This window comes from Monodelphis domestica, chromosome 3, assembly GCF_027887165.1.
Source record: "Monodelphis domestica isolate mMonDom1 chromosome 3, mMonDom1.pri, whole genome shotgun sequence".
NCBI lineage: Eukaryota > Metazoa > Chordata > Mammalia > Didelphimorphia > Didelphidae > Monodelphis > Monodelphis domestica.
Window position 1 is genome coordinate 112807500 of NC_077229.1, and position 25124 is coordinate 112832623.

Here is a 25124-nt window from a genome sequence, read left to right on the forward strand (position 1 = left end):
TTTTTATGCCCTAATACATGGTTAATTTTTGTGAATATACCATGTGCTGCTGAAAAGAAGGTGTATTCCTTTTTGTCCCTATTTATTTTTCTCTACATATGTACTAACTAATTTTTCTAAGATTTCATTTACTTCTCTTACCTCTTTCTTACTTATTTTTTGGTTTGATTTATCTAGTTCTTAAAGAGGAAGGTTCAGATCTCCCAGTAGTATAGTTTTTCTATTTCATCCTTGAGCTCCACTAGTTTCTCCTTTAGAAATTTGGATGCTATACCATTTGGTGCATACATGTTGAGTACTGATATTTCCTCATTGTCTATACTGCCTTTTTTCAGGATGCAATTACCTTCTCTATCTCCTTTGACTAGATCTATTTTTACTTTAGCTTTGTCAGATATCATGATTGCAACTCCTGCCTTTTTTTTTTTTAATCAGTTGATGCCCAATAGATTTGGCTCCATCCTCTTATTTTTACCCTATGTGTGTCTACCTTGTTGATGTGTGTTTCTTGTAGACAGCATATGGTAGGGTTTTGGATTCTAATCCACTCTGTTATTTGCTTTCTTCTTATGGGTGAATTTATTCCATTGACATTCAGAGTTGTGATTACTAGCTGTGTATTTCCCAGTATTTTTATTTCTATTCCTAGTCCTGTCTTTTCTTTTTTCACTATTTCCTTCTATACCAGTGTTTTGTTTTTAATCAGTCTCCCTAATTCCCACTTTTGTTTTTTTTTCTTTCTACCCCCCTCTCTTCTTATTCCCCCCTTATTTTCTTTACAGTCTTTTAAAACTACCCCCCCACCCTCTCCCTCCCTTGTACTGCTTCCCTCCCCACCAATCCATTTGTTACCTTCTAATTCCCTATAGGGCGCAATTAATTCTCTGCCCCAATGTATTTGTCCCTCTTTGAGTCAATTTCAATGCACGTAAGTGTTGAGTATTTCCTATCTCCAACTGCTTTACTCTTCCAGTGTATTGATGTTCTCTTCCTCTCCTTCCATGAGCTTCTTTGTGATATATAAGTTTAGCCCCTTTTGTTTCTTTTCCCATTTCTTTTAGTATTAACCTCTTTTTTTTAGCTCTAGTTGTATATATATATATGTATATATATATTTATACATATAAATATATATATGTATTTTTGCATACATATATCTGTATATATATTTATGTCTTGGCATTTCATCCTATACAGTTTCTTACTGTTCCCTCTAAGTGTAATTCTTCTAGCTGCCCAGGTGATGATAGCAATTTTTAAGAGTTACCAGTGACCTCTTTTCTTATACGGATACATATCATTTTAACTTATTGAGTCTCTTAAAAAAAGTTTTTGTTGTTGTTTTTCTTTTTTCCCTCTTTTTTAATTACCTTTTGATGATTCTCTTGAGTTCTTTGCTTAGACATCAGATTTTCTGTTCAGGTCTGGTCTTTTCTTTACAAATGCTTAGAATTCTTCTATTTTATTAAATGACCGTAGTTTCCCCTATAAGAATATAGTCAGTTTTGCTGGGTGATTGATTCTTGGTTTTAGACCTAGTTCCCTTGCTTTTCAGGATATCATATTCCATGCCTTTTGGTCCTTCAGTGTAGATTCAGCCAGATCCTGTGTTATCCTCACTGTGGTTCCATGGTATCTGAATGACTTCTTCTTAGCAGCTTGTTATATTTTTTTTCCTTGGTCTGATAGTTCTTGAATTTGGCTATAACATTCCTTGGTGTTGTCAGTTGGGTATTAAACAGGAGGTGCTCTGTGGATTCTTTCAAACTGCACTTTTCCTTCTTGTTCTAGAATATTGGGGCAGTTTTCTTGGATAATTTCCTGTAGTATGATGTCCAGGCTTTTTCTTTTGTCATGGTCTTCTGGTAGACCAATGATTTTTAAGTTGTCTCTCCTAGAACGATTTTGTAAATCTTCTGTTTTGTGAATGAGGTGCTTCATATTTTCCTCAATTGTTTCATTCTTTTGATTTTGTTTTATCGTGTCCTGCTGCCTTGTGAAGTTTCTTTTTTCTAGTTGTTGTATTCTGGTTCTTAAAGACTGGATTTCATCCCTGACTTTTTGGTCATCCTTCTCCTTCTGGTCTGATTTTCTTTGGAGGTCATCTTTCATCTTCTTTGCCTCATCTTTCATTTTCTTTGCCTCATCTTTCATCTCCTTTGCCTAATTTTCAAGCTGGTTGATTTTGGCTTTCAAGATACTATTTTCTCGTTTTAGTTCAAGTGCCTCAGTTTCCAGATGACTTAGCTTAGTTTTTAAGTTCTTTTCCAGTTGTCTTCAGCCTCTCTTAATTGTGTTTTGAATTGTATTTCGAGTTCTTCCAGAGCCTGGAACCAATTTGCTGGGGTTTCTGTTTTTTTTTTTTGCTTGGAGTTCCCTCATTCTTCTCTGTTCCATTTTTTTTTCTTTGTTCATTGCCTGTATAGAAGAGGTTGATTGTAATTTCTTTTTTCTTTTTCTGTTGTTTGCTCATATTTACCCCTTCTTTACTCCCTAAGGTTGTTGCCTTAGCTCTTGCTCCTCTCATTTTTTTGTGGTTTTGGGCTTTTCTTTCCGCCTTCACTCTTGGAGTTTGTCATTATATCTCTCAGTGTAGTCTGGGGGGAGGGTTGTTGAAGCTTGAGCTTCTCTGCCCTCTGGAGGCTTTGATGGTGTTAAATCTAGCAGTCTGGGGGGGAGGGATGTTGGAGCTTGAGCTTTCCTGCCTTCTGAAGGCTTTGATAGGATTAAATGCAGCTGGGTTGTTGAATGTGCCCTGAGGCCAAAACCTCCGGAAGGGTGGGGGCAATATGGAGTGCCTCCTCTGCTGCAACTATGCCTCCTGCTCTGTGCTCTGCACTTCTTCTCTAACTGCTTCCCCACTGCTTGTTTTGGATGCTCTGAGCCTGGTACAGCTTTGCCTGCAAGGTACTCCCTCCAGAACAGCGCCTTTGCCTGTCCAGATGTTCCAGCTGATGCTGGAGGCTTAGCGCTCTAGGTGGACGAGGGGGTCCTGGAACTTTCCTTCTTCTTTCCCCTTAAACTGTAGTGTTCTTGAATTCCGGCTTTTGGGGGCATATCTTTTAAGTTGAGTCTAGCAGGAGGGTTCCTTGGCTCTATCTTGTTGTTAGGTTTGATTTTCAGTCCCCTAGGAGCATTTAGTTTGTAATCGGTAAGGAAGGGTTTTCAGAGGTCTGACCTTTTGCTGCCTTCATGCTGCCATCTTAACTCTTGACATCTGTCCCCTCTAATGAATTTTCATGTAAAATGTTATAGTATTATCATGGAAATTATAACAAAATATTACTGAGATTATATATGATGATCAGGTTGAAATTATATCAAGAATGTAGGACTGGTTCAATATTAGAAAACTGTAAGCATAATTGACTATTAATAACTGGAAGTACAAAAATCATATGATTATATCAATAGATGCAGAAAAAGATTTTGGTGAGATGTAATACCCATTATAATTAAAAATATTGGAAAGCATAGGAATAAATGTACTTTTCCTTAATATGATAAGTAGTATCTATCTGAAATCTAGAGCCAGCATTATTTGTAATGGGAATACATTAGAAATTTTTCCAGTAAAATCAGAGACAAAGCAAGAATGTTCACTATCCCTGTTATTGTTTAGTATTGTGCTTGAAATGTTAGCTATTAACAATTAAGATAAAGAAAAAGAAATTGAGGTAATAAACATAGGCAAAGAGGACACAAAATTATTGCTTTTTACAGATGATATAGTTTGCTTTGAGAACTCTACAGATTTAACTAAAAATGAATGGAAATAATTAAATTCAGCAAAGGTACATAGACATTTGTCTATACCATTAATAATAATAATTAACATTTATATAGTTTTTATTATGTGCCAGGCACTGTCCTAAGTGTTTTATAATTACTATCTCATTTGATCCTCACAAACCCAGCAAGGTGGATACTGTTATTATTCCCTTTTATAGATTAGGAAATTGAGACAAACAGGCTAAATGACTTGTCTAGGGTCACACATGTAGTAAGTATCCGAGGCTTGATTTGAATTCAGGTCTTTATGAGTCCATGGCCAGTGCCTTATTCACTGTACCACCTACACTATTATTCATATTCTAATTTATGTTGTAGTTATGTGCATACATATTTTATTTTTACTGATAGGTTATAAATTCCTAGAGGGTCAGGTCAACTCCTTTATAACCTCCTGTCCATCCCACTCTCTTTAGTCTTCTTGTGGTTTACCATCATACTTATACCTATATTCGGTAGTCTAGTAACACTGACCTCCTTGCTGTTTCTTAAACAAGACATGCCATCTCCCAACTCCAGTCATTTTTAGTGACTGTCCCTATTGTCTGGAATGTTCTCCCGCATCATTTCTGTCTCTTAGCTCCTCTGTTCCTTCAGGTCTCAGCAACAATCCTACAGGAAGCCTTTACCAATTTCCTTTAATGCTGATGCCTTCCATCTGAAATGTCAAATTTGTTGAATGACTGAACATTCAAGTTGAATATGTAGTTTGTGGAACATAAATACTACAGAAACACCACAGGGCTATGATGGCAGGGCTATGATGGCAAATCTATGGCACATGTGCCAGGGATGGCACACCTAGCCCTCTCTGTGGGCACAAATGCCAAGGACCCAGTACATCCATCCCTGCAGCATAGAGTTCCTAACTAGAAAGTTGGAGGGAGGCACAGCTGGAGGAGTTAGTAAGCAGGTGACTGCATCCCTTGCAGGACAAGATTTCCCCACTCCATTCAGAATGCAATGGCCTCTTAAGTACCTTTGGCCTGAGTGAGACAGAAACAACTTATGTCTTTACTATCAGAAACAACCAGTGTCTTTATGATACAAAGTATTTTTGGGATTTTGGGATGTGTTCTGAGTTTGTACTTTACAAATGTTCAAAACTGTAGTCTAGTGATTTAGGAATACGTTTTATGAACTTGAGGCTAGGCTAAGAGCCCCTTCAGCTCCCTTCCCCAGTTTCTTTCACAAGCAAATCTGGGTTTAGTTGCCTTGCCTTTTACTAACCCTGTCTGTTCAATTTGCATTCAAAGGGGTGTCCACCTGTGAGAGAACAGGTGGGCTAGAAACTCTGGAAAACACAATAGTGGCTTGTCAGAGGTAGCAATCAGACCTGCATCCAGATTAAAATCCTACTTCAACCCTTGACCATTTGCAAAAAAGGTTAATTTGGAGGATACCCACTTGAGGAAGGCTGGATCAATGGGGTGGATGTATCAGGATGTCATTTAACCTGAGAGTTATATTTGCCTTTAAATAAGGGGTTTTCCGGTAAGCTGGGAAATTTTTGCTTTTTTTTTTTTTGAGGTTTGAGGGGATCATAGTTCATATAACTAGAGAGGAGCAGAGTGCTTGGACCCCTCGCCTCTCCCTCTCCCCAAACCTGACTATATCACCTGCCCCCCCTGCCCAGCAGTCCAGTGGGAGTGCTTCCTCCCTCCCTTGGGTGGAGTATGGGGGGGAAGCAGTTCACCTCCACTTATTAGGGGGCACAAAATGTGGTCTTTGGGAATAAGCATGGGCACAGCACTTGATCTGGGAGGTGAGGGTGGGGCCTGGCACTCCATCTCTAAAAGGTTCCCCTTCACTGCCATAAGGTATAGAGTGAATTTAATTCATTAATCTGGGAAAGGATATGAATAATATCATTGTAACTACCAATAACCAAGAAACCAATGTATACATTTTGTTTCTTTGTATCTCTCATAGCCCTTAGCACAATGAATTTTACATAGTAGGTGCTCAAGAAATACTCATTTGATTTAATTTTTTAAAAATGGGGAATCTCAGCTTTAGTAGTGTTGTTTGTAAAAGGGCATTGATTGGAAAATTTAACATCAGTGTTGTTAAAAGTGATTATAAGCATCTATTTAGAATTTATACCCCCATTTTCTATTTACCAAATTAAAAGGGAGGGATCATGTGTGTATCTAAGAACTGAACTGTGACGTCTCAAACATTATTATCATTGATTTTATTCTTCATCATTGAGAGAAGGGTATGCTCAGAGTTTTTAAATTACAAGAAATGTTAAGTATTAGATTAGCCAGACATTGTTTGCTGATGGTACCAGGCACAGGTGTTAGGCACTGGGAATACAAAGATGGAAATGAAACATTTCCATCTCATAAAATATTATACAAAATAAAACAGAACTGCACTTATTTTAGCTTTTTTGTAGAGTTGGACAGAACATGGAGTTCAAAGAATATTTGAATAGGAATTACTCTTTAAAATATCTCTAATAAATGGCATACAGCCTCTGTTTAGACATATTCAGTGATGAAGAATAATAATGATAATCAAGTTCACAAGGCATTCTATGTTCATGGCCTTACTTGAACACCCAGTCTCCCAGGGTGGTCCATTCGATTCTATAAACTGCTCAGACCTGAGGGGAAATGGCACTGATTCAGATTGTCAGAGAATAATAACAATTGACAGAACAAATGAGTGGAAAGTTGTAAGATTAAAAATTAATAGTCAAATACTCCAAGTATTATTTTTTATAAGATTTAATAATAATAACTTGAAGCAAAGGAAAGAATAGCCTCAATAAAGAGAAAGCTTTTCAGACTGTACTCCCAGGAGAGAGCACAGTTCCACCAGAGAAGCCCGTAGGGTGGGGTTTTCAGCAAATTTATTTCCCAAAATGTCAGAATGAAAAGTGAGGATGTAACTTAAAAGGCTGCTGGGTAAATGTAGTTCAGGTGTATCTAATTTCTATTTGCACATATCCCCATGTGATCCTTTGGGAGACCAGTCTCCCCAAGGGGTCATTTTAAACATAATTAACTTAAAACTTTAAAGATTTTTAACTAAAGGTATATACAATATTGCAGTTTCTAAAAGGAAATTACAATAATTTGGAGATAAAGGGAAATAAAAGAAAAAGAACAAAACCAATGTTAAGTGCATTGACAAAAAGCTGACTAGGGTGCAGTCCCCTTTGGCATAAGAGTGTACTTTCAAAATGAATGCAATTCACCCCCCCATAGTTCAAATTCATCATATCTCAAGAGTTCACTCTGAATCTTTTGGTGCATTGTGTGGTCTCTGCAGGCATCTTTGTGGCGCCTTCTCCAAAAAGTTCATCTTCTGGATTCTGGGAGGTAGTCTGTTGTTCCAAATTAGGCTCAAATTCCAATCAAATTTCATAATAATAACATAACCCCATAGTCCCCCCATAGGAGGATAATATCACATTCAGAGGTGGGATTCTACAGCTATAAGTGATGGAGCCATTTTTGAAGTGAAGAGACCAGCCTTTAGACAGCTTGCCAACTATTGCTACAAGCTAAATCATAGGTTTTTTGTTGTTGTTTTTTTTTTTAAACCCATACTTTCTGCCTTTGTATCAGTTCTAAGACAGAAGAGTGGCAAGGGCTAGGCAGTCAGGGTTAAGTGACTTACTCTGGATCACACATCTAGGAAGTGTCTGAGGCCAGATCTAAACCCAGCTCCTCTTAACTCTAGGCCTGGTACTTTATCCACTGTGTTACCTAAGTATCCCGGAACCACAGTGTTGTTGTTGTTGTTTTTAATCTTTAAATCTTTTATTTAATTAATTAATTTAGAATATATTTCCACGGTTACATAATTTATGTTCTTTTCTTTCCCTCCTCCCTCCCGCCTCCCAGAGCCAACAAGCAATTCCATTGGGTTTTACATGTATCATTTGAACCATAGTTTTTAAGGGAATGTATGGTATAAAGTCCTCTGTCCCTGTGGTAGTATGGGCTTCTCTATCCATTTCGAGGGGCTACCCCTTTCCCTACCAAGATGTATATGTGTGTATATACAATCAGGTTTGTATGTGTATGTATATATGCATCTATATGGGGGTAGGGGCAAATGTGGGTATGTATACACATTTATATATATGAGCACATATATACACATTCAGATTATATACACATATATATGCCTATATAAATATATATAGTAGTATGTATGCATGTACATATATATATATATATGTGATAAAATAATGTAGCTTTTAGTTTTGACATTTTGCTGTCACAAGAAAAAAGTATTTGTAATTGAATTGCTTAAATCATTGTTCATTTCAGCAACTATGTAATTGGTAGCAAGTACAGGAGTTCAATTCAAAACTCAATTTGAGTTGATGAATGTGCCACTCCACTGATTGCATACTATTTCCTTTTTCGCTGCCCAGCTGCCCTTGAAGGCTTATGCTCTGCGTCTGTTATCTATCATTATCCTGGTGGTACAGGAGGCAAAGCTGGAGTTCGAAGGCTGCAAGGTACCTCGCTTCCTGCTGATTCAGGCAACCGGCACCGACCAGGTAGGTTTAGTACCTGTCCTTGATTTGTAGTCATTCTTAGACTTTGAGAGAGGCAGTATAGCATTTCATCCCTTCTTCCCACTTTGAGTTGGACAGGATGCTATGCTGCATACACATTTTGTTGAGTTAGCAATCTTGTATTCAAGGAGTTTCTTTCAGCTCTGCTTTAATGCCCTATGCAGATTGATTAGAATGCTTGGTTGAATTCTAGAACATTTGCATAAAATTTTATGGCAGGTGAGTCATAACAAAAGGTTTGGTACCAAGTCTTTTTTCATAATTTCTAATTAGTAGATGAAAGTAAGCACAGAAAACCATGAATTCAGAACCACTGATAATGATGTTTAATTCAAAACATGTTGGTTTTGTTTTCTCCCTGGTCAATCAAGTTTTTATTGGCTTAGAAAGTTTGAATGAAATATTTATATAATACCACTGAAGAGTTAAAAAACGTTTACCCTTCTGTTAAATATCAAACTTGTGAATTTTTGGTTTCCTCTCAAAGAGTGAAGCAGCTCCTAATGAGTGCTTTAGGATATAGAAAATATAGCAGTTCTGTCATACAGATCTTATACTTTTGGATGCAGTGGCAAAGGCCAAGGCCTTACGTGTACCATATTGATATATTGGTTTGTCAGTCTTATACAGATGTTTCCCCTCTCTCTCCCTTCTTTCCACCTGTAAAAGTTAAAAAAAGCAAATACTGGATGAACTCTTGTCCTAGATTTTGGTCTGTCTGAGTGACCTTGGTGAAATCACTTCTCTATGGCCTCTAGTCTCTTTTTGGTAAAATTAGGAGGTTAGACTAAAGCCCACTCTAACTTATACATTTTTTGAATTTATACCTAGGTAATTCATGTAAATCCAGGGGTGAGAATACCTTGAATTTCTCATTTTCCTTTTTCAGCTTGTCTTCCCTTTTGTGAGCCAACTTGTGTGATTTCAGTGAGCCATCATCAGTATATGCCTTCCTGTAATAATCTGAGTTTCCTAACTCTGTGAAATCTTCATGAATCAGTTTATATTTCTTTGATAGAAGTTTCTTAGTGATCTTAGTTGTGTGCCACTTTCTGGAAAAGAAGGAGAAGTGGCCCAAGATGTCATTTATAAAAGATACATATTTCAAATGTGAATGACAACAATCATCTTCCTGTTCTTCAATGTTGGTTTGTATTACATTTTGTCCAAGTGTTCATCACATTTAGTTTTAGCCTATTATTATAATTGCTAATTATGGTATGATATGACGGTATTTTAAGTTTTCTTGTCATCTCAAGTCAAGTTCTAATTGTCAAATCCTCAAGAAACTTCAGAAAAATGAAAATACTGCTTTAAAAGTAAGTTTTTATTTCCTTCTGCTTCATTTCCAGAAGTGCCTTTCATCTGGAAGCATTTTGCTGGTCCTTTTGTCTATTGATATGATTTGAAGAATTATCTTGTAAAAGCATGTTCCTATGTTAATTTGATTTTTAGTTTCTCTAGAGAGGCTCGTTAGGAGTTAGTCTCTCTCTCTTCTTGTTGAATATAAGCAAAGAGCTTTAAAAACTGCCTTGTCTGCAGAATGGAAATATCTTTATGTAGCTTTGCCTAGTATAAAGAATCTGAGGAACTTTTTGCTGTTGAATACGGACTCTGGGGAAGCACATCCTAGAGAGTGGTCCAAGGGAGAACTTAAGAAGCAAGTCTTGTCTCATTCACAAGCTTAATTATTATTCTAGTAACTTTTGAAGCTGTTCATCTTCCACATTCATTAAACAACTTGATAATATGAGAAGATCTTACCTTGGATATTAATTTTAAGATCACACAGTTTTTAGAAATCACAATTTGTGCATGTGGAATTTATTGTATTAACTCTGAAATTTGACAACAATTGGGTTAGCAGTTTAGCTCACTGCTTTGTATTTTGAGGAAAAGAACTATTGGAATTACCAGGAGCAGCCACACAGTTGGAGGAAATTAGTAAACTTTTATCTTCATTTTAGAATCAATACTGTGTATTGGTTCCAAGGCAAGAGAGTGGTAAGCGCTAGGCAATGGGGCTTAAGTGACTTGCCCAGGATCACACAGCTAGGGAGTGTCTGAGGCTAGAACTAAATTCCTATCTCTAGGCCTGAGTCTTAATCCACTTAGCTACCTAACTGCCCCCACCATGTATACTTTTACCCTAGTAAGGAGACCAGTAATTGCAATAGTTCCTTCCCTCACATACAAAGTAGTGAACGAAACTGCTGACTTGATTGACCTTTCACTAGGTTTGAGATCATCTTTAATTAATCTAGGCTTTTAAATAGAGCTTCCTGGTTCATAAGCTTATAAATGATCAGGGAATAAAACTGTATTTATTTCATACTAAATTTGATTTTGCAAAAAACTGAATTGTTGACATTCAGAAGTGATCTCTTCTATTGTTTTTTTTTTCACTTTTAGTCATTTCCTGCATTTTAACAAGTGTGCTGGCTACAGTGATTTGGAAATGGCAGATATTTTAGATATTTTTATATTATTCAGATTTAGTCAGTTCTTTGGAGGTGAGATCAGCAAAAACATCAGAATTAATAGCCCCAAAGAGCAAAGCATTGTGTGTTTTTATTATTTAAGTAAAAAAAACTCAACTTATTTTAGCTCATTGCTCTGTTACACCATAGTACCCCTTTTAAAAAAAAAGTGCATTTGAAGGAAATGTTGATAGTTCAGAGCAGGTGGATCACAGCTCAACCATATCTAATGGCTTTGATCATTATGTTTTTTTCCTAGTGATGTTTGTTAATAATTGAAATTTTAAAGACTTTTCAATTGCTTTTGTATGTTCCTTTAATGTGTAAGGGTAAAGACTCGTTAAATTAATGACTTTCCTCTTGAGAGAGCCAAAATCTATAATGTGTTTTTTATTGAAAATGAATTTAAACTTTTTCATTTGGTTTGTGTTCAGCTTTGCTCATTATGGAAGGGACAAATGATCTTGCAGTGGTCTTTTTGGCCATACCTTGCAAAGACTAATAATAAATAATTAGGAACTTAATCTTAGTATATAGCAGGTGGTAATACACATATACATATGTGCATTTGTTTATATGTACTTATTTAAGAAATTAAGGCACACACATTTGTCATTTGGTTAAAATGTTAATGAAATAACTTATTTTGTCTTTTGTTTTAACAAGAGTACTTGTAGTATAAGGAACATGAAAATTACTTTTGGATTATTCAATAACTTTTTCCCATTGAGGGAAACTATATTGTACTATTCAAAATCTACAGAGTCACATTAGTACTTTTCAAATTTTTAACATTTTAGCCCCTTGATAGTTGCCCCTTAGTCTTCTAACTTTAGTTATATTTTAGTTATTTTCCAATAGACAGATCTCTTGTCATTTTAAGAAAGTTTTTTTCTCTTTGCATATACTTTATACTTCGCTAAAGAAGAAAATTAGGATTCACCTTTTATATCACATATTCCAGTTTTCCTTCCTTGTTAAAATAGGAAGTTATTGGTGAAGGAAGTATTTTAAGCAAAGTATTTCATGCCAAGATGTAACTTGGTTTTTATCGCTATAAATACTTTGGTAAATATTTGTAAGACATTTAATCATAGAATCTTAGAGTTAGAATAGTCTTAAATAGGTCATCTAGCCCAACCTCTGCCCATTTAAAAAAATCTTTCCAGCAGAGATGGAAATGACAAATTCACTTCTGCAAATATAGTTATTTTAGTGGAAAGAAACCTTGTAGAGGCCTTAGATAAACTCTTCTGCTTTTTTTTTTAAACCCTTACCTTCTGTCTTTGAATGAATATTTGCATGGGTCCCAAGGCAGAAGAGTGGTAAGGGCTAGGCAGTGGGGGTCAAGTGACTTGCCCAGGGTCACATGACTAGGAAGTATCTGAGGTCAGATTTGAATTCAGGACCTCCTGTCTGAGCCTGGCTCTCTGGGCCTGGCTCTCAATCTACTAAACCACCCAATCTACTAAACCACAAGGATGAATAGTTCTCAACTAAATATATAAAGAAGTTTCCAGCTCAAACACTAAGAAAGAAGTTTTTTTTTAGTTTAGGATTGAACACCAAAGGTTATTAACTACACTATAATCTTTGATTTGCTAACATTCTCCCCAATTATTTTTTTTTTTGCATTCCTGGTTGATCTTTTTCAGTCAATTCAACTTTATTACATAGTAAATTTCTAATTTTCAGCCATAGGTGGTGCTATTGCATCTGATTTTATACCTACTTTCTTCTTAATATTTTAAATACCACTTTTCCTATAGCTGGAAGCTTTTTGTTTTTAAAGGTAGATTTGAAAAATGAGGAGATACATAAAAAAGTCACTTGCAGGTGATTTGTTTGTTCTCTGCTTCTGAAATTAATGTTTAACTCCCAGGTCTGGAGGACAAAAAAATGCCATCATATTTATTTCCTATAGAAAGCAACGCCTTTGTTATAGAAAGGTCTTGGGAGTTAGAAGACTTGTAATCTATGTAAATCTATGCCTGGCCCTAATATGAACTAACTGAGTGTTCATGGGCAGACAACTTTGCTTTTTAGGGCCTAAATTTTCACTATTGTAAAACGAAGAATAGGGATTGGACCAGATGATTGCTAAGGCCACTTCATGAGCTTAATGAATAGTTTTTAATCCTATATTAACAGGATAGTTCCTGTTAATCTATGTGAAATACTTCAGATAACCTACCTGAAAAATTACAGCAACAGAACTTGCCCTCTTCTATTAAGACCCACAGGGCAGATTCACTCTTAAGATTTAGCATATTGATAGCCACTGCAGTGATTTTACATCCATATCTTTAGGCTGCCTCTGAAATTTAAAAAGCATTTTAGAGTCCTTTCCATCATGGAACTCATTAGTAGTCACTTCTTGTATTCAGATGTTGGAGCCATTGTCTAGTTTTATAGAGCTAAAATGAAAAAATGAGGTTTGTATTCAAATTCAGTTATGTAAGATATGAACTAAATATTTGTGGTGAAATGAACATTTTTACACCCCAAATTTAAAAGCAATATCCCTAACATTTTTAGTCTGTTTTTAAAAAAATTGTTTTTCAATCTACTGAATTTCTTGGTGAATAAGTAGTGAAACTGAGACACAAGAACTCAAATGGAGTACCATTACTCTTTAATAGCTGTGGCACTGGAGTGAAAGAGTAACATGGATCTTATGAAGATAAAATGAATTAGGAACCTTTACTCCTCATCCCCACTTTGTAGAGTCAGTGACGGTTGTTTCAGTGGTATCCAAGAAAATCCAAACAATCTCATAAGGAAATTTATCTTTTATCCTTCATAGGTTTTTGAATATGGTAGAATGTACCAGAAGAATTGATGATGTTCCTTTTAAATCTAATTGCTGTTCCTGTTGTAAGACTTGGACTCATTTGACATTTCCCTGAGACTTTTATTCTATTCCAATATTTAGTCACCTTTTTATATTCCTCCCTCCAAAAAATAACTCCATATATATGATCATATAGCATGATATTCTTGTGAAGTTTGATTTGCATTCCCACAGAGATTTCCTTATATTTGGTGTGCTCACCAAGTTTTACAGGAGGACACGTGCCAAAGTATTGTTACAGATGGAAGTGCTGTTCACTTCCAGAAATGACCCTTCTTTATATTGAGATTGAGTTTAGCATTTACCACAGGAGCTTCGCTACCTACTGATTTCCACGTTTCAGCTGTATTACTTAAAACTTAGATCCACACTCAGTGAGGTGAAGAGGCAAATCCTCCAAAACTTAATTGGCTGACTTATACCAGAAGCAGGTTGATGGCTACATGTAAGATGTCTGCATGCATTATTAAGAACATGGGCTGAAACTATATGTATGTATGTTAGAGGCAGCTTCTGTGCCGCATTATTAAGTGATTCTGTTTGTCTTCCCTGCCCTTTCCCTTCTGTGCAAATCTAGATCCTTTTTATATTGTTGCTTGAACAGAGGTATACTAGTCTCATACCAAACTTAGTTAACTCACTTACCTGGCAACCTATGGAGAACATATCCATAGACTTTAAAGGAAGACAAAAATAGTCTTTTGAGTAGCCAAAATGTATAATAAGAAATACATGTACATAAGTGTTAATGTCCTCCTTCACGTATAAGTTGTTTATTCTAACTTAATGAGCTGGGTGATTTAGTTTTTAAACTTATAGTAGATAAAAGGAAGCAAAGGAAAAGAGAAGGGACTGGTTTAAGCAGGTTCATCAACAGCAGTTAGAAGTGACTTCTGACAGCAAGAGAAAAGACAAATTGCAGGCTTGGAGACACAAAAACAAAAACAAAAATACTGCTATCTGAGATTAGTGTTCAGCAAAGGTCCTTATCAATGGCTCTGAACCATCACTTATTATGACCCTGTATAAAAGCTAATGATAGGCAGGATGGCATGGCAGACAGTGAGAGCTGGCCTTGGAATTCATGCAAGAATGAGGACCTGGCTTTAGCTTTCACCACTGAACGATACTTGTCAGTGTGACTCTAGGTAAGTTATTTAACCTCATTGTTCCAGGCAATATCCTAAGGCTCTTATAGAAGAGCAGCTATTACTCTATATTAGCAGAACTTATTTCCATAGCTGGAGTTCATTTCAGTGTTTAAATCACAAGTTTGATGCAAAATCAAAATTCTTTTTTTGATGACCATAACCATACTCTTCCTTAAAAGACAAAAGGCAGTGAATTTTATAGTACAATAAAAATACATACTACAGAGTAAATTTAAAATAAGTTTTGATGATTTAAGTGGTACGCACTTGAAAATTTGATAATCTGGAGCAATCTCATCCCTTGAGATTTTGCATAGTAGAGAGATTTTAATGTATAGATGTATCTGTTAGATTAAAGGTTTCGAAGACATTCCAATTGTCAACTTGATTTTAGTTTTGTATCTCAAAAAATGCAGGGTGCATGAAACAATTATTAAGTAGAAGCAACAGTCATATGGAAAGAACTACATAGAGATTATTGATAATTTTATCTAAACAAATAGTAGAACATCTTTTTTGCAGCTTATTAGCATGTTTATCTTTTTTGGTAATTAATAATGAACTTGAATCTTGAAGATAATGCCCTTTGCCTTTGTATTTTTTTATTATAATAGAGAAATGTATGCAGCATGGTCTCAGGTAGATATACATATTTGGGCAGTTTGAATAAGGGTTATTTAAAAATAATTTTTTTTAGGCTTTTGATAACAAAATGAAGGGTTTTTAAAAGTACCTTAATTATTTTTTAGGAGTTTCCTCTGAAATTGAGAAGTACTTAGCATGAGTTAGATATATAGTAACTCATTCTATTAGCTTCTTTTTATATATTGCTGTTTTAATGGCAATATTTTCGATTTGAAAAGACAAACTTAATTGTGCTACAGTAATTTATTAACTTTGGTTTTCTTGTCAAAATGAAAGGTCATGATCTGTTCTTTCTTCCAGGGGCACAAGAAGTTCTCATTGATCCAGGTACACGCTATCTCTATGCTTAGTTTTTTTGTTGTTTGATTTTTTAATAAAGTGCTTGTTTTATGGTGTTGTGAATTGTTAATGTTTCTGGATTGTGAGTTATTGTGAACTTTGAAAGAGATTAATATAGGCATTTTTAAAGTGGGAGAATTAAAAATCAGATTGTTGTTCCGTTTTGGTGAGGCATGGTTGTTTTCCTCAGTTTGTTAAAGAAGAAAAATCCTTTCTAAGGATAGGTTACCTGAGTGATTTGAGACTTATGGCTTAATTAATTTTTTTTTTTGCATGAAGCATGTTGATTAGGCCAGTTATTTTTTAAAAAATTATTAAAAATTTAATCAGGCCAAAATACAACTAATTAAACTTGTTTAGCAACTATTTACATTAATTTTAATATATAAAATGTCTTAGCAACTTTTCAGTCACTAATTCTCCTTTAATATTCCTCATTTATCTATTCATTTTTATTCACTTTTCCTCTTACATGATCTTAGCATGCATTTTCTTCTGATTCCACTGATTCACTTTCAGTTCAATGATTCGTTTTTAGTTCACTTATATTAAATATTTTAACTTGCAAGGTAGTAAGTTAATTGGAAAAGGAAAGGAATAAGTATTTATTAAATGCCTTCTTTGTGCTAGATATTGTGCTAAGGACTTTAGAAATATTATCTCATTTGCTCCTCAAAGCAACACTGGGAGGGAGGTGCTATTACAGTCCCCATTTTCCAGATAAGAAAACTGAGGGAAAAAGAGATTAAGTAACTTGTCCAGGGTCACATAGCTAGTGTCAGGATAAATTTGAACAGAGATTTTCCTGACTCCAGTACTAGAATACAGGTCTTTAAAACAAACACATTCCATTTGACTGCTTATTAGTTTTATGAACAAGAAAGTTAATTTTATTTTATTTTAAAAGTCATTTATCATAGACTTAATATTGGGTATATTGGTGTAATATACTTTGCAGCAATTTACATTTAAACGAATCATTTCTAAGGGTAAAAGCTCATGACATTTGTCACTTCCTATAAGTCTCCATCAGGTTTCTGTGTCCATTTACAGCCAATTATTATTAATTCAATCTTGCTTTTGTTAGTTTCCTTATCTGTCAAATAAGGTGTTCTCTGCGTTGTAGAGCTATTATGAGGAGCAAGTTAGTGAGAAAGTGTGTTAAGTGTGGTATCATTTAATTTATTATTTAGTTTTCCTTTTTTGAGTTCTATGCTATTTTAATCAGAAAAAGTGACTTGAGATGGCGATTTGATCCTTGGAACTTTGAAAGTTTTGAAGTTATTTTTGGAATTTTTTAAGTCACTTAGTAATATGATTTTGGATTTACTGTTGCAAAAAAAAATCCACAAAGCACTTCCATATAAGATGAATTGCTTACAGGCAAGAAAGGTTTTTCCTTTTTTTGAAGTAGGAACTCATTCAAAATCCTTGCTTTGTTCTTCTTGCTGTGTGATTTTGGGAAATTTGGTAAATCTCTGTGGGCCTCTTTATTGATTTTCAAAAGAGAAATTGATTATCTCTAAGAGGTCTTTCAACTCATATGTTAAAGTTTTTTTATATGTTTATGTGTGAATTATCACTATTTTTTCCCACTGAGGAACTGACTAAATATAAGAAAATGAAAAAAAGTGAAAAAAACCCAATTTAAAAAAGGGAACCTGAGAACACTTTGTTTGAAGAGTAGCCAACCATTTAGCCATAAAAATGTGCAGATATTTTTACTAACTCAAAACTCTTTAATTCATCTTAGCATAGGTCTTTTCTTTGAAGATTAAGTGTTTCAGAAATGCAGCTAGTACTGTTTCAATACCAATGTGGAATCATTTCATTCAGGCAGATAGTTCAGTTTCTAGGAGTTTGAAGGAAAGGGACAGAGTAAGGGAGAGAGTATAATCTTTCTTCTTCTGGGAGCCTGTTTAGCAAGCAAATAGATTATGTTTTAGTCATTCAATTGGAGCATGCATTCTTTTACTGGAAAATTGTATGACATTTTAGCCAAGAAAACACTGATAATAAGTTGTTGATTACATCAGTGTCTGACCAAAATAAGTCTTTTAGCTCTTGTCTAGTCAATATAGTCCATAATAATCTCTTTTTTTCCTGAGCTCTTGTCATATTCAATGTCTCCACTACTTATTTGGTACCTAGGCTATGCTATCTTGTACCGCTGATTATCCTTTTATGTCTATAACATATTTCTGTAGCTAGTTTGGGAATTCCTTGAAGACAGATGCTCTCTTAGTCATCCTACTCCTGTATTTCAGTGCCTGTAATTATTCTTTGGATATAGTAGGCATTTAGTTAATATATATTTATGCATTGCTTATTATATGATTTGAAAGTGTCCATAAAAATGATGGAATTAAATAATGATTTTCAAACATATTTTTCCTTTGATTCTGTATGTTGGTGATCTGTTTTTTTTGAAATTAAATTTTCTTTTTTCCAATGAACAAGGATTTATTTTCTTTCTCATCTACTACTGAAAAATAAAATAAAAGGAAAGCAAAACCCTTGTAACAAATATGCATAGTCAAGCAAAACACATTTCTGTATTGTCCATGCCCAAAAATGTGTGTCTCATTCTGCATATTTTGTCTATCACGTTTCTGTTTAGAAGTGTTTAGTGCTCTTGAAGTCATGGTAACTCATTGCACTGATCAGAGTTCTTAAGTTTTTCAATGCTGCTCATTTTTACAAAGTTGTTGATGGTATAAATTGTCCTCCTGCTTCTGCTCATTTCTCTCTGTGTGACTTCATCCAGATCATCACAGATCTTTCTGAGTGTTTCCTTTGTTGTTTGTTATGGCACAGTAGCATTCCATTCCATTCAAATTCAACACAAGAAAGCTGCTTTAAATATATTTATATGTATATGTATATGTCCTTTTCCTCATTCTTTCAACTCTTTGATTAGACCAAGTAGACAGCAAGTATTTATTAAATGCCTATTATTGTGCCAGGCAAATATATTGTTGGAGATTAGGCGGGAAAAAAAAAGAAAAAAGAAAAGAGAAACAGTATCTTCCCCCAATGGAGGAATTTATTACATTTCATTGCAGGAGACAACAATAGTATATAAGAAATAAAGAAAAGGTAATTTTTTTGAAGAGTAGTCTTAGGAGAATAGGAAGAACTTTAGATGCAGTAGAAGATATTTCTTTAACATGTTTTTGAGGGAAATGAGAGATTCTCAGAGGCAGATGTGAAGACAGAGTAAGTTTTAGGAATATGGACAACCAATGCAAATGTGTAGAAATGGTAGGTAGAATATCATTGTCATGTGTGAGGAATCGCAAAAAGGAACTGATGAAGTTGCCAAGTGAAAGAAGAGAACCCAGAACAAAACTTTGAGTTACACTTCCAGTTAAATGATAGTTTGTGAACTAGCAAAAGAGAATGAGTGGTCTAGCACATAGGAGGACAACCAAAGGAGAGCAGTGTCAAGAACCAGAAAAGAGAAAGCATCTAGGAGAGAGGATGTTGCAGAGGTTGAGAAGTTTGAGGATTAAGAAAAATCTGTCAGGCCTGGAAATTAATAGATTATTGATAACTTTAGAGGGAGTAGTTTCAGTAGAATGATGAAGTGCAAAGGGTTGAGAAATGAGTGAGGGGAAAGAAAGCGGTAGTAATGAGGACTGACAGTTTTTTTTCCCCCCAGGAATTTCAGTATAAAAGGGAGGGAAAATAGACATCAGTGTTAAGTTGATGACAAGATCTACTGAGGGTTTTTTCCCAAATTTGGGGAGACTTGGGTGTGTTTAGAGGCAGCAGAGAAAGCACCTTTTGTAAAATTGTTTGAAGTACACATACATCTCATGACCAAAAGAATAAACTGGATATATATCTGAATTTGGTCAGGAATTATTAACATTTTGACAACGTGACTGATCATGGTCCAAACTAGGGTCTTCATTTTAGACACTGGCTAACCAGTTTGATAATATTTAGGTTCTAAAGGCAATGCTCTCTGGTTTGGGAATTTTACTGTAGAAAGTTAATAAAAATAATCAAACAGGGAAACTTTTTCTATCACTACCTGTAACACATTTGCCAAACAACATACATTTCTCTAGCATTTCACATTTAATGAAGTGATTTTTTTTCCATAACTGTGAAGTAGGCAGTACATCTTATCTATTTTTTTACAGTTAAACAAAAACAGGTATCTTTACATTTGTTGAAGTTTTGTAAAGCACATTGCAGATATCTCCTTAGAGATTCATAATAACCTTTGAAAAAGATACTACAGGATTAATTGTCCCTGAGTTACAGATAAGCAAATTGAAACCCAGAAAAATAAAGCAACTTCTAAAGTCACACAGATCACTGAGGTGAACTCAGTTCTTTTCTCTGGAAGATCTGCATTCTTTTCATTATACCATATAAATTGGAGGAGATACCAGATCTTTCACTTGTCATGTGAGAGGCCCTGAGTTCAAATCTAACCTCAGGCACTTCCTAACTGTGTGACTTTAGGCAAGTCACTTAGCCCGTTTTGCCTAGCCCTTGCCCTCCTGTCTTAGAGTTAAGAAAGTAAGGGTTTAAAAGAGAAAAAAAAGGAAGAGATAGATGGATATCAGCATCCAGTGTATAAAGTGAAGTTTTATTTCATGCCTGGGCTAATACAAAAATACTGGACCAGTATATAAGACTATTGTTCCCACCTCCTCTTTACTTCTCCTCTCCTCCCTCTCTGTCCTTTTCTTTGACTTTCTTTTCTTTCTTTTTTCAGTTTTTCATTATTTAATTGGTGTTAATGACCTGTTTGCATCATCACAAGGTCCATTTGTTTATAGTGATTGGTCCTGAGAGCTGAAATATTCAATGTGACTGTCCTGTAGGTCATTTTAGCTGCTAAAATAGATACAAAGTAAATATACTGATGGAGAATAATTTTATGATTTTTCAGGACAAACTTGATTAGATTGTCCTCATCACAACCTTGCCTAATGAACATTGAATTCAACAATTCACAGGTCTGTGATTTTCTTGGGATGGGATACTTCCTTTAGCAAGGTACATCAAAGCCCACCTGCCTTATAGATAGTCTTTATGGGCCATTGTGCCTGAAAAGGTTCATTACCTAGTGGCTGTCCTCAATGATGAGCTAATCCTGTTTTGAAATCTTTTTGGGCCTGGTAGGACCTGCTAAAACTTATTTTCCATTGTCATTGTAGAACTTAGTTATCTCTAGACAATACTTTGCATGGAGAGAGACTTTAGTAACAATAATAGCTAACACTTATAAAGTACTTAACCCTATGCCTAGCCCTGTGCTAAGTATTTAATGATTGTTTTCTCATTTGATCTTCACAATAGGTGCTATTATTATCCCTATTTTATAGTTGAGGAAACTGAGGTGAACCAAAGTTAAAGGGACTTGCCTTGGGTTACAAAGCTAGGGGATGAAGCCAAATTTGAATTCAGGTCTTGACTCCAGGCTTGGTGCTCTATTTACTGTTCTACCCAGCTTCCCTGTTAAATAAGTGAATAAAGAGTGAAAAAAAAAACTAATGAAATAGGGAGGATAATTTTGGCTCATGTGAGGATGAGACTGCAGTGAGAGCTGTGCAAAAGTGAAAGGGGCTGCTTCCCCCAGTAGTAGGTTTTCCCTACATGGCAGCTTTGATCATATATTTTGTGTGTTTGTATGTGTGTCTGTGATTTCAATTTAGGTATGGGTTGAACTAAATGATTTTTGAGGTCCCTTTCAGCTTTGAGATTCTGTAAACTTTGATTTGGACGTCATAAAACCATTCAACTCTGTAGAAAATGCAGCCATCAAAAGAAAATATGCTTGTTTCAAACTGTGATCATAATTGTTGCTCTTGAATTTTCCATGTCTGCACAAAATACTAATGATAGCTAACATTTAGATACTGCTTAATGCTCATAAAACACTTTGTGACATTTTAAAATTTGTGTCTTGCATTCTTAGGAATTAGGTGTTACTATCTCTGTGTTACAGATGAAGAAACTGAGGAGAGGCTCAGTGACTTTTTCTGTGTTTTACAGATAGTATAAGAGTTGGGATTTAATCAAGATATCTTGATGAAAACAATTTATACCCCTAAGTAAATATTTGTTAGTATTCCCATTGCATTCTTGAATTTTTATAGATCTATTTCAGGCTTTTCAATTCTTTTGGATGGGACCCTGAAATTGAGGCTGGGGGATAAAAGAAAAGTAATATAAGTATTTCATGGAAGAAGGAACTCATTTCCTTTCCTCTTTTATATAGCATTTTCTGCTTTTCTACCATCTCTTAATTTTAGAATTCTATTAAAAAACACCATCACTTCTGTCTAGCACAATTTGGACTGAATTTGGTCTGTTTTATTCCCAGAATTCCAATGTCTTTGAGGTATAGATTTTTCTTTCATTATATTGAATGTGTCAGATTTAGATGACTGTGATTTCTAGGTTTCCTCCTCTTCTTATACATGGAGTTAGCTATAGTTTAGTTTTTTCCTAATTTTTAAGAGTTTATTTATTGAGATTGTTGAGGAAGATTTAGATTTTTAAAATGTTACAGCATGGCATAGCTAGAAGATTATAGTTAGAAGATTCAAATTTTGTTTACACCTCTATATTCCTTATTAGCTATGTGGCCCTTGGTGGTCCTTAATCTCCCCTCCAGTAAAATGGGGATAATAATTCCAGCCCTTCTTTGAAACTTAAGTGAGATAATGGATGTAAAAGTGCTTTGAAAGCCATAAAGAATTTTATAAGCATAAGTTAATGTCATTGTATCCACTTCTTTAGAAACTTAGCAAGAGGGCTCTTTTTTCAATTTATGACAAACTTGGACATATTTAAGTGCTTGTTTTAAAAAAAAAGAATATTTCTTTGACAACTATTTCACTACCTCTTTCTTGTATAGATAGATCCTATCTGAAGTCATTTGTTGGTGTTGTGAAAATATGATGTTATTCAGATATTTAAACATTTATTAAGTACCCACTATAAAGCACTGTGCTAAGAACTGAGGGTACAGAAGAGAGGCGAAAGATAGTTCCTGTTCACAAGGAGATCACAATCTATTGAATCAATGTTAGAGGAAACTTTATTAGAAAGAGAAGGTATGGGAAGGATATAAGAGGAATTTGGAGGAGGGAGAATAAGCATGAGAAGGGTTATTATTCTGTTGGTAGATTAAGGTAGATTAAGGGTGGGGTGTATGGGGTGCTCAGGGAGGAGTAATATCTTTGGTATGGAGGGCTTGTCGTGCCCTCCTAGGGCAGCTCTCCAGCCTCTGACCCTCACCTGACACCCAGCTCTCACTTGTGGCTCCCAGTAGCTGCTAGCATGCGGCAGCGGCCACACCCCAGGCAACGACTTCGACAGGCCAGCTAAACCTTGTGAGGGTAGCCATCGGGTCGTCAACCCCTGGTGAACCAGGGCTTTGCTCACCCAGCATGTGAAGACTGCTTTGGCGGAACAGGTGGAAGAAACCAACAAGAAGGTTCAACGGCTGAGATGGCGACGCAGCAAAGCACTGTGGAGTGCTTAGGGCGTGTTGGAGCACAAAAGACAACATGGCCATCCAATGCAGCTGAGGAAGTCTCCAGGTGTAATGACTTTTCGTGCCACTGGACCCAGGCTTCCAATGCCGAGAGTGAGACTGTCTCTGTGCATAGACTTTTCCACTTAAATCTCCTTCACACACAAGTGTCTTTGACCGTCATTCTCGGTTACCGAGAGACTACTACTACTACTAGATTAAGGGAATAGAATGGACATTATATACTTGGATTTAAGCAAGACATTTAATTAAAATCTATTACGTTATTATGGACTGTTTAATAGTATAGTTAGGTATACTGAGAACCAGTTAGACAAACAGTCCAAAAAAGTAGTTATTTATGGGTCATGTTGCAGGGAATCCTAGGGATTGCTCACTGTTCCATTCAACATTCTCATTCATTCATTCAACAAACATTTCTTAAGTGTTTGTTAGGTGCTGGATGAAAGCTCAGATAGCATATTTATCGAGTTTGTTGTTACCAGGAAACTGGTTGATATAATTAAGATATTAGATGACAGATTGAGTTCTCAAAAAGATCTGAACAGACTGAAATGATAGAATGCTGTTAGTTAATAGGATAAAATTAAATAGAGGTAAACATAGAGTCATATACTTCAGTTAAAAAAATAAATTGCACAAAGAAGCATTGGGAAAAAGATCCTAGATGACTTCATTTTTTGGGGAAGGATCACTCAATATAAATGAGTAGTGTTAACATAGGAGCTAATGGCTCTGTGTGTGTGTGTGTGTGTGTGTGTGTGTGTGTGTGTGTGTGGTTTAGGTTGCAATTGTAGCAGTATGGTACATAGGAAAAAAAGGTGATAGTCTAATATGACTACATATGGAATACAGTTTCTATTTTTGGAAATCACATTTTAAAAAAGACAGGGGCAAGCTGGAGTTTATGTCAAGAAGTACAAGTTGGATTATGAAAGGATTGGTAGTTGTTTGTAGATCAATTGGAAATATTGGATTAAGTTTGGCAAGAAGGCTGGTTGCAAGTAGTTGAAGAATTATAATGTAGAAGAGTCATTATTTGTTTTCCTTGACCTCAAAGAATAAATGAAGTCGTTTCTGATTTCCTCATCTCCTAGTGCCTTTCCCCACAGTTATCTTGTATTTATTTTATGTATAACTATATGTATACATGCTATTTTCTGATAGAATGTAAACTCCTTGAGGGCAGGGACCTTCACTTTTGTCTTTGAGGTCCTAGTGTCTAGCACACTTGCTCAATTGTGTTCAACTCTTAATGATTCCATTTTTTTTTTTGGCAGAAATAATGTAATGGTTTGTCATTTCCTTCTCCAGCTCATTTTACAGATGTGGAAACTGAGGTAAACAGGTTTAAGTGATTTGCCAAGTGGTATAGGTAGTAATAAAGTAAGGTAGTATAAAAAAGTAAGGTAGTATACAGGTATTAAGTAGTGTCTGAGGCTAGATTTGAACTCAGGCAGATGAATTTTCCTTACTCCAGGTCTAGGCACTCTATCTATATCTATCTATCTATAGGCCAATTAGTTGCCTGACAGCGTATAGTTTAATAAATGCTGACTGATTGATTGATTGATTTAGCATATTACCATCTGATAAAGGGTTCTGGAATGCTAATTTTGGCTTTAAGGAAGAATGTCTTAATTAGAACTTTGGAAAAAGAGAGTAAGCTCCCTTAGGAGATTGCTTGTTTACCAAGATCTCCTTTGACTTGTAATCCTTTGATTCTATGAGTATAGGGGGCAGCTACTTGACTCAGTGGCTAGAGAGCCAGGGCTAGAGATAA

General features: G+C 35.4%; 1 protein-coding gene across 3 annotated transcripts in view; it reads left to right on the plus strand.

Annotated features, from left to right (window-relative positions):
* The window catches only part of TRAPPC9 (trafficking protein particle complex subunit 9), a 1102825-nt gene that overhangs the window by 40332 nt on the left and 1037369 nt on the right, over positions 1–25124 (plus strand). For 2 of the 3 annotated variants that reach the window (XM_056820755.1, XM_056820757.1), the window contains 2 exons: positions 8195–8323; positions 15772–15798. In XM_056820755.1, coding sequence (XP_056676733.1) covers positions 8195–8323; positions 15772–15798 — 156 coding nt within the window. The remainder of the gene's footprint in view (positions 1–8194; positions 8324–15771; positions 15799–25124) is intronic. The other variant, XM_056820756.1, reaches the window with a different exon arrangement.